Source organism: Enoplosus armatus, chromosome 11, assembly GCF_043641665.1.
Source record: "Enoplosus armatus isolate fEnoArm2 chromosome 11, fEnoArm2.hap1, whole genome shotgun sequence".
In the NCBI taxonomy this organism is placed as follows: Eukaryota; Metazoa; Chordata; class Actinopteri; order Centrarchiformes; family Enoplosidae; genus Enoplosus; species Enoplosus armatus.
The window spans coordinates 1,151,366-1,161,965 of NC_092190.1; the positions used below are offsets into that span (position 1 = coordinate 1,151,366).

The 10,600-nt window shown below is 43.4% G+C and overlaps 1 protein-coding gene across 1 annotated transcript; it reads right to left on the reverse strand.

The window, feature by feature from the left end:
* Positions 1 to 2,318: 2,318 nt before the first annotated feature.
* On the reverse strand, positions 2,319 to 9,651 carry insig2 (insulin induced gene 2). Its single transcript, XM_070914312.1, has 7 exons — positions 9,543 to 9,651; positions 7,961 to 8,164; positions 7,647 to 7,819; positions 6,111 to 6,235; positions 5,686 to 5,852; positions 5,419 to 5,518; positions 2,319 to 5,231 (listed from the first exon to the last, which is right to left on the reverse strand). The coding sequence occupies exons 2-7, from the start codon at positions 8,071 to 8,073 to the stop codon at positions 5,190 to 5,192; spliced, it is 720 nt and encodes a 239-aa protein (XP_070770413.1). The 5' UTR covers positions 8,074 to 8,164; positions 9,543 to 9,651; the 3' UTR covers positions 2,319 to 5,189.
* Positions 9,652 to 10,600: the final 949 nt, after the last annotated feature.

The following is a 10,600-nucleotide window of genomic DNA, read 5'->3' on the forward strand; positions in this document are numbered from 1 at the left end:
CACCTTTTAAGCAGTGATGGATGCGTCCCGGGGCAGTGATTCATGTTGTGACACCGTTTAACAGGGTTTTATTCCAGTTTAGACGGTCATCCCTCAGACGCGAGCTGGAGATGGAGCACTGTGGTTCCCCACCAAGACCTATTTCATTGTGTTCAGCCTGTCCTCAGCGATTACTGCGCGCCTTTTTATAGGTTCTGTGCCCCGCTGTGTGTGAAAAACACGTAAGCGAGAGCAAGGTCAAACTTTACGAGCTCCTGCACCAGTGGCGGACTTAGCAACTTTCACATGGGGGCGTCAAAAAGGCGGCGCGGGGGTGTTCCCGGCAGGGTGGCACGGTTTGATTCCACATGCGGCTACGCACTGGTGTGGGAATTGTGCACGTTTGTGCTGAAAACACATTTGCAAATTTGGTTTTATTGTGGAAGTGCGTGATTGATGAGCGCTATAAACTAACGGTGCTGTGGAGTAGGCCAGTGTATTTAATTACAGCTACATCGGGGTAGTGAAATAAGAACCACGCCGTCTTAGTTGTCAAAAAAAGAAAAAGCCCAAAAAATGTCTTACAGTAGCATTATGATAACTTTAATTGGCTTATGTGATGATATGTCAAGCCTGGGACTGTTAATAAGCCTGATAAGGTCGAACTTTCCATGAAGTTTAATGTTAGCTAGCGTGCTCGTTGTTCCAAAGTCCACTTATAACATTACTGACATCGGGGCTCTGGGACTACTTGTTTAGCGTTACTAGCGTTACCATTTTGCTGACGATTACAATCTAAGTTGAGACATGTCAAGCTTTGGGCCGTTAATAAGCCTGATAAGGTCGAGCTGTTTTGATTTAGCTAACACTAGCCATCACCATTTGGGTGCAACGCTAGGTGTTAGCGTAATTTCCATGGAGTCTAACGTTTACTAGCGTACTCGTTATTCCCAATTCCACTTGTATAATGTTACTGACGTCGGGTCTCTGGGACTACTTGTTTAGCGTTACTAGCGTTACCATTTTGCTGACGATTACAACCTAAGTTGAGACATGTCAAGCTTGGGGCCGTTAATAAGCCTGATAAGGTCGAGCTGTTTTGATTTAGCTAACACTAGCCATCAACATTTGGATGCAACGCTAGGTGTTAGCGTAATTTCCATGGAGTCTAACGTTAGCTAGCGTACTCGTTGTTCCAAATTCCACTTGTATAACGTTACTGACGTCGGGGCTCTGGGACTACTTGTTTAGCGTTACTGACGTCACCATTTTGCCCACGATTACAACCTAAGTTGAGACATGTATGTCAAGCTTGGGACCGTTAATACATTTAACGTATTTTGCAATCTGCTCCTCAGCCAAAGAGCCAACTTAACGTCGATGGCAGCGCTCACATCACCTGGCAGGATGCCGTTCCCCAGGGGGCGGGTGGGTTACATGCATATTATTTCACCCAGGTTGAAACACTTTCTACTCCCGCAGACGCATCTTTTTTTTTTTTTTTTTTACCAATTTGCGTCTTCCCATTGGCAATGGCAACACAGCGCCTGAATCGTCATACACGGGATCATTAAAAGAAGTGGCATCAGAGTGTTGACCAAGACAAAAACAAAAAGAAGTAGGACCAGGTGTACGAGGACAGCAGTGATTGGCTCCCCGTTTACCGTTTCCTCCTCAGCGAGTGTGTGAGAGCTCTCAACCTTGCCTCCTGACCCTCATTCTGCGCGGGGAGATAATTGCTTGTCAGGAATAAATAGAGAGATTAATGAATTCATTAGTGGTGGGGAGTTTAGCTCTTCGGAGCAGCACTTACCGCTATGACACATCACGCCTATTGTTTTACTAGCTAGTTAGCCTTGAACAATAACATTCACACAGCAAATTGCCTCATACACTCATGTAAACCACAGAGAAACTGTCCTTATCCCGGAATTTAGCAATAATGCAGACAAAGGCTCTTTAAATCCGATTATTCATCTTAATTACTTTTGTCTACAAGAGCCCGTGTCTGTGGGAGCTGCTACAAGACAGGACACATTAATCCACATTAGCAGTGAACACTGTACCAGTTGATGTGTGCAATTCTTTTTTTTTTTGTTGCAGTTTGTGTTTCAGCATTTGTGCCAGATACGTACTATCTGCACTTAATTAGCCGGGGGCCTTAAATGGGTTTTTGACTTTGAATGCAAACACAGACAGAGCTTATCTTATAAAATATCCCACACAGGTGTTGTGTGCAGGTTTATCTTAATTGCCGTTTCCATTTTAAAAAAAAACCAAAAAAACCAAAAACATTCTTGGCCAATAATTAAAATGAACATTTTATTTAGCCGTTTGACTTTTCACATTTTAGAGCTGTGATCACATTGAGGCTTTTCACTTGTTGTAGCTTACAGACAGGCGGCACATCAATAATTGTGAAATCATCGACGTACGCACGCACGCGCAAGCATACATCACAGCGCTTCAATTTCATCGTAAACCAATCCAGTTTCACTGTGGGTTCACATTAGCTGACAACCGCTGGAGAACCAGGAACAAACAGCCCTAAAACCCCTCAAAACTGAGCTGTTAATTTGTCATATGAACGCGAACGTGGCATAGTTTTGAATTCTTGTTTCAATGATAGAGGAAACTCCCATTTTTATCCAATTTTTTTTCCATCATCTATCTTTTTATTTTTAAAAAAAAGCTCATACATTAATAATCGCAATGCCATTTTCAATTTTCAATGCCAAAAAACAAAACACGGGATTTCAGTCCAGCAAAGTGCAGCAAGACATTTTCAGCGGCAAGTTATTGCAAGCAAGTCAAGACATTGTTAGGGGAATGCATTAACAAGCATCCACATTGAATTGATTTTGTCAGTACAATTTTTAAGTAAAGATGGCCAAGATCTTCATCATTTAGGTGTTTCTGGACAAATTTTTTAGGCATTGGGGGAACAATAACAGACTGTCTTACACTGTTTTTACAAGTCTTTTACTGCTGCCATCTTGGTCAGGATTAAGCCTTGACAAAAATATTTTTTAATTTCCCCGTACTCATGCCAGCGTATTATCTCTGCAGATGTTTTGCTGTGGGAAAAACTCACGCCTTCCACCATCCACCATCCACCATCAGGCACGCACCCTTCCACCGCAGTTTAAGTTGCTCATGTTACTGTCTGGAGGGTGTAAGAGCTCGCAGCTTGTGCACCAGGTCAAACAGAGGAAATCAGATGCGGTTACCAAAAGGCCATGGTCTTTATTACACCAAAACAAATTGCACATGTTCAGAAAACAAATGTATTAAGAAGGTTTCTCCATCATGATCCCCCCCCCCCCCCACATCACCTAACCTACAGTATAATCATGGAATATTACAAATACACTGCTTTTATAGTTTCTGTTTTAAATACTGTAACTAATTAAAACCAACATATTTCTTCACAAATGTGTTATAAAAAAATGGTTTTTTTTTTAAAAAGTCCCTTAAATGATCCAGTCATACCTCTTAGAGATACGCGAGCTCCCGGTTTTTATTCTGCACGTTTTCATCTCTGTTTTTATTTATAGGTTTCTACCAGGAGAGGGGGGGGGTTCTCAATCCACCCACCCAACAAACACCTACCTCACACAGGGAACAACTTCAGTTTTTTTTCTTTTTAAACAGATTTTAACACTGCTAAACAACGTATGAGGCTTTCTGTGCGGTTAACAGTAATGTAGTGTGCATTCAAAACATTATTCAACCAACCTCAGGGGGAAAAAAAAAAAGAAAAGCAATATATGCATTGCTGTAGCTCCAGAGACGGGATCCTAAGGTTTTTTTTCCCCCCCCTGACACTCATAACACCTTAAGTATCCTTTATAACCCAGTGAAAACATGCAAATTGCCTTCAACAAATGATCCGTTTATTGTGTTTCTATGCTAACGTGCGCGTTACATCTGTAAATATTAAGCTAAGACAGTTCTATAAGATCATACATACCATCTTTAAATCCATTATTTAATTACTACTTTTAAGTTCTACCTACCTATCTCAATGATCTACTGTCATATATATGTATATGTGTATGTATATATATATGTATATGTGTATGTATGTATATATAAATACACACACATATTTATATATTTAGGTATTCGACACCTAAGGTTCATAAAAGAATAACTATCAAGTTTTCATCAAGTGCTATGAAGACAATAAGTGGGGAAATTTGGCATTCCTGAATTATTCTTTTTTATTTTTTTTTAAACCAGGAAACTGAAAAAGGCTACAGTTGTACATTTGGACAAAAGTTGCTCCCTGAAATGAAGAAAGTATTTAAAAACTAAAATTAGTTTGCCATAAGAAAATGTCTTAATGTGCTTAAGAACTCAAGCCAGTGTTGGCGTGGGGATGAAACTAAATTTTCTCAGCCAAATGTACCATTCACTTCCAGCCTAAACCCTCAGAGCTCTGCACAGTCAACAGGAAAGCACTCTCTCCCGATGATCCTGTCAAAACAGGGCAGGTGTGGCTGGTAGCAATACCCACTTCCAGGCCAACACTGAACACCCTGTGTCCTCACAGCCACGGCGGACAAGCGTACAGCACACATCATCATTCCTTTATCAAGAAAATTTCAATGTAGATATAAGCTAATTACATACGATCCAAAAAAAAACAAAAAGTCTGGTATATAGATGCATATCTTTCTAGATATAAGTTAACTAGGCTGTGTGTTCTCCACCGATGCGTGAAGGGTGTGAAAGAACCAGGAGATAAAAGAGTAGACTTTAAAACTGATCCCCCGTGTGACACTGCGTTTGGCACAATGGAGCCAAAGGTTTCAAACATTGGAGCTGATCTGATGAACGATAGATGCTTCGCCGCTAATCCCTTTCTAGGTAAGTAAAAATTAAACTGTGCCATAAAAAAAAAAAAGAAGGAATGACACGACAAACTCCGTTCTCATTGTTCAGCTGGGCTCGGGTTAGAATGTGGCCGGCAGCCTCCCCGAGCGCCAATCAAAAAAAATAAAAAATAAAAAATACTGTCTCGCCCAGCGGGCAGCCAATCAGGAGCTCAGGACTCGTTTGACATGCCTGGCTGGCTCATCCCGGGCCGGCCAGTTCTGGTCTGTGCTGCGTGCAGATGTTCACCGGTAACCTGCCTCTGGTTTCAGGTTGGTGCAAAGACAATGTCATTTTTGAGCAGAGGCCAGATGGAGCCAAGAGATCCCTCAGTCCTGATGCGTCTTTTCCTGAATGAATTTATATTCATACTGGAGGGAGGGATGGAAGGAGGGGGGAAACAAAAAAACATTAGACACAGGACAGCTGAATCCACTTTCATGGCCGGCTTCTTTGAGTGTACAACTTTGGAGGACACTGACGCGAAACCAGCAGTAATTTAATACTAATTCAACAGTGTGTCGGCAAAGCAGATTTACTGAAATGACATTTTCTCACCAAGGCTAGCTGCCGTCCTATGTTTCCCATAGTTATCACCCCGGCAAAGAAGATGCAAGGTAACCAGGAGCGGATATACAAGAAATCTGGAGAAGTATACCTGCGCAGAGAAGAAGCACGAGGCAGCAACGTGTTATTCTCTAAAACAATAAATACCAAGGCTTCACTTTCAACTAAGACTCTACTACTCTGAGATTACAGTCAGAAAATATTACGAGAACACACTATATGTAAATCAATATGAAAACGGCGTGTGAGTGAACTTACTGAAAGACTCCGTTGTAAACCAGGAGTTGCGTGGCCAGCGTTGCCAACAGGGCGATGCTGACTCCCAGGCCAAAGCCGCTGCGGGAGCGGTCGAATGTCCACCACAGGCCGATGGAGAGCGCCGCCAGAGTCAGGGACAGCTGGACATTGTTAGCGAAGTCCACTTTCTGATAGAGGAAGGGTCAAGGACCAGGCAGTCAGTGGCTGCCTCCAAACTGTATTTACATAGCTGCGTTGCAGTGCAGCGGAGATATGTACAGCTCTACCTTTTACCTAGTTAGTCATCAAATCATAGGAATAAAAGAACGTCAGTGATTACATTATGGTGTACGACAACATATACAACCGCCACCTCGATTCACAGGGGAGAAGTATTGTAACCTATCAAAAGTAAACAGACACCCCCCCAAAAGGTTTAAGGATACAGCACTGGCGTGGTTGATGCCCACGAACACGGCCACGCAGCGCATCACGCTGGACCACTCCCGCTTGAACTTGTGTGGCTCACCCAGGCGGCTGTCGATGCAGGGGTACAACAGCCCGATCATCGCTGCGCACGTGGGGGGGGGTTAAAAAAAAAAAAAAAAAAGGAGAGATTAAGCACAGAGCAGAAAAAAAAAAAACACTACACACTCCTAAAGCTCATTTTCAGGTGATTTTGACAATAAGAATAAGCTGCTGTGATTTGCATCGCAGCTCACATCCTGGTTACATCTGACCAAACTAATGTGGCTTCAAAACAAATTCATTTTTGCACCGTCAACAAAATGCAGTCGCACTCCACTTTCCACTTTTGGGTGGGGAGGCAACAAGTGGAAGTGGCAGTCTCCTGCAGGATTTCGCGCTGCTGTCTCTCCGGGGAGGAAGACGCCCTCGGGCTGTTGTTGCTCTGCGCTGAGCCACGTGGGAGCAGGCTGCCTTTTCCGTCCACAGCTTTGCACCCAGGGGACAACATTTCAATAACACTGGCTAGTCGTGCCTGGTGGGCATGTCGTGCATTCGGATGTAAGGCTGTGGTGTGTGTTATGTGCGTGCGGTCATACTACGCCATGGTCCACAGATGTGTGAGCACTGTATACTCTTATGTAACTGCATAAAACAATTTGAAATTGCAGCAATTAAAAAAGGTCTATGTAATACAGATAAAGTTAATGAATACAGCTCTGTAGTCTCAGTAGCTCCTGGTAAACTGCAATCATTTGGAAGCATATTATAGTGCTGACGATGAATGGTATTTTCTTCGCCGAATCAGAGTTGAGGGTTTGGCTTATGTTTTGTAAAGGCAGTGTGTTGTTGGTCGGCTGGCTCCTTTTGCTAGTGCTGGAGTTCGATGCTCCACTGACATTAGTGTCCCGCTGATGACCCCATAAACATAAACATATTTTTGCTTATTCTGATGTCATTTCTTGGAGTATCTTCAAATGCTTCATAATATAATAATAAGCCATAATGATTGCTAAAAGTATTGAAATTATTGTCACAAATAAAGACAATACAAAAATCAGACATGTTTTTTTTCCCCATTTTGCAAAACAAAAATGTACACGAAATGGAAACACTCTCCTCTGGCGCCACCATGCGTCACGCCACGCGAGCGCACAACACGATGCCGCTCAAGACAGAAGCATTAGCTTTCTGCTGCAAAAAAAAAAGAATGAACGCTCTGGCTATTATGCTTTTTATTTTAGATCGATTTAAATGGGATCACGCAGTCAGCGACCTCTGGCAGACCCCCCCCCCCTGAAATGCCCGCACGAGAGGTCGCTGTTTGCACGATCCTGTTTAATCGTGGCCCGTTCTCAAAAGGGTTACATCCGGAATGTGCCCAAACACTTGTCCTCTTGTATTTAACTGTTGTACATTCCATTAATTTAGTTGTGGCTTTTATCCAAAGCAGACTTTTATTGCAAGTGCATTTAAACCATGTGGATATAACCCAAGAATTGGGGGCGTTGACATACCGGAGGCCGTGCCACAGCAAGGCGGCACCCACCAGGCCGAGGAGAAGATACTGCTGATGACATCGGGGGGAAAGAGGGTGACGTTTCTCTGCACCTGAAGCAAGTTCAGCACCAGGGCCAGGAAGACGCCCACAGAGAAGAGCATGGCCCCTCGGATCACCAGGTTGGTGGTCCTACAATGCGAGAGCAAAAAAGGAGTCAGGAGATTTGGACAATGTCTCCAGTGTTATAGCTTTTAGTTTTATTGTGCACACTGACACACAAAAAAAAACAAAAAACAAGGCGAGCTCAGGTGGAGAAGATGCCGAGCTAACCTGTTGGTGATGACTGAGATGTAGGGGCCCCTGGAAGGCCGGGGCATCTGCCCGGACCCGGACCACTGCTGCTGCTGGCCGCTGTCGCTCATGGCCGTCCTCGTTAGGGACATTCTTAAGCCTAGGTCCAGAAAATATAGAACGGTGTGTGACGCCTATGTCCACCAGTGAGATCAACGTCCTCCCCTGACATCCCAGACCAGGCTGAAGGACAAGAACAGGCAGGGAATCAAGAAAGACCAGAAACTCGAACCCGAAAACACAACTGACATCACGCCGTTTCTGTGGTCAGTATCCGCAAATATACACGCACATGCTGGTTGTCAGAACATCAGTAAGCAATTAAGACAAGCTGAAAGTAAGAGGAGGGTGTACATTTGTATTGATATTGATGTTTTTAATGCCCAGAATGTGATGGCGAGCAACAGATTAGAAAAATTACAATTACCCCATATATATGTGTGTGTGTGTTTATGACACAATAAAACATCTACTGTAGTTATATGTGATAGACTTGGATTGGTGTGTATTTCACCAATAAACACACATAAACTGCCCTACTGTACAGTATAACCGTTACATTACCCATACAATATTTCATTCCAGTAATCTTTGCTCTCCCACGCACCCTTGAACTACTCGTGACCCTGTATGTGCAGTTTACAGCTAATATTTGCCCTGTACATAGACACTGTGCGTTGCTGTCTGCATGTACAGTATGCACACTCAGTTGCCAGTTCATCAGGTAAATTGGGATAAAACTAATGCAGTCTAATAATAACAATAATAAATAGTGATGCTGATTCAACGTTTAGTCTAGCCCCGTTGATATAAAATGTTCAACAGCACCACAAGCTTCAGCTCCCTGCCACCATATTGTTTTGTTCTTACCTACTACTTACACAATAACTACAAGTTAAGGTTAATAATTAGCTGAATGTCTATGTGTACTTGGCCCTGCGTATAACAGGGGCTAACTGAGAACTTAAACACATCATACTCAGGCTAGAACGCGTTAAAACAGTTATTATTGTGCCGTTTAATTATGATACCGGCGCTCCATCGACGACAGGCAGTGTGTACCGTGCTGAATTAGTGACGAGGCAGCGTCAGATAACTAATGGCATTCGGCTGGCTTCTGTTGGACCGCACTCACCTTTGGCCCCCGCCTGGTGCCTCTCGTGCAGTGGGTCACACGCACTAAGGGCAACTGAGGCATGACGTTAACGTATAATACTCTTTCACTTTTATGTTTTAGTAATAGCAACTTGACGACGGCGAGCTGGCTAGCTTACCTGATGAACTTAGCCTTGCGTGCTAATCACAAAGTAGCGTTTAAAACAGCATTTTAAGCCTGTCTTTCGTCACTCGCCGCTGACGAATACGTTTGAAAGAAGCAACGAGACACGTAAATGAAATAGTAATTCAAAAAAAAAGAAGCGGCTGGCTGTGATGGCAGCGGACATGCTAAGTTAGCTCGACGTTGGTCGACTAGCGTGATTATATGTGATGGCTAAATAGCTAGCTAAACTGGGTTAGCCATGAGCAGCGACCTGTGGCCGCACACCGGCTGAGCTCCTACCTTGTGTCGACAGAGACGTTCCGCGAACACAACACGCTACATTTCACATGGCAATTCAAAACAGCTCCGAGCCTAACACCAGGCTGCCACACACGAAAATATTAATTAGCCTTCTCTCCCCACCGAGGCTACTTCCGGAACGAACGCCATCCATGATGATGTACGGAAGCCAACACCCAATCAGCGTCTATTGGCCGTGACGCAACCGCGTTTGCACAAAACTGACGTAGCACGTGATTAGCTTTTAGTGTCCATGGATTAAAAAAAAAAAATTCCCACAAATCTGCAGGCGTGGGTGATACATTATAAATAATATTCATATATTTAAATGTTACATATCAATGCCATTCATTTTATATGGAAATTAGCTGAGAGAGAGTGGAAATATTATGTTTACAATAGTATTTTGGAGAGCACTATACTGTACTTTTTCCAGCCGTTAAAATGACCATGCAATTTGTGACTTTTTGTAATATTTGTACAAAAAAAATCCCCAAAATGACTAGTGCAGCGTTTCAGCTTTCAACCACAGAAAATAAATGCCGTAAAGCCAGTCCTCACACAAAACACACACATACACTCTGTTGTTGTTTTTTTGTTTGTTTTGTTTTGTTTTTGTTTTTTCTCCACAACATATTTCGATTTGCTCTCGTCGTCTAATAGGCTTACAGAGATGCGGAGGTGAGGAAGCCACAGTGCGGAGTGGATCACCCTTAATCCTCGGTCCCATTTACACCCCATTTTGTATTCAGCATACTGAGGCCCGCTGCTCATGATGGGGTTCCAGGGATTATACCTGGCTACACAATAGTTTGTTTAACCCCCCCCCCCCCCCCCCCCCCCCCCGTAGCTCAGAGTTATCACGGTTTAACTGCGCTTTTCATGCCACGGATTTGGAGGGAATTCCATTGCCAGCAACTGCTTCACTTTAATTGTCGTGCACATGACAAGAAAACAACTTGAACATAAAACTAGGCCGTGCAGTGAAATTATGTTTCTGTCTCCCAGCTCCCACACTCCTGCAATTGGTCTTTTTTGGTTTTTACTGGCAGTCAGAA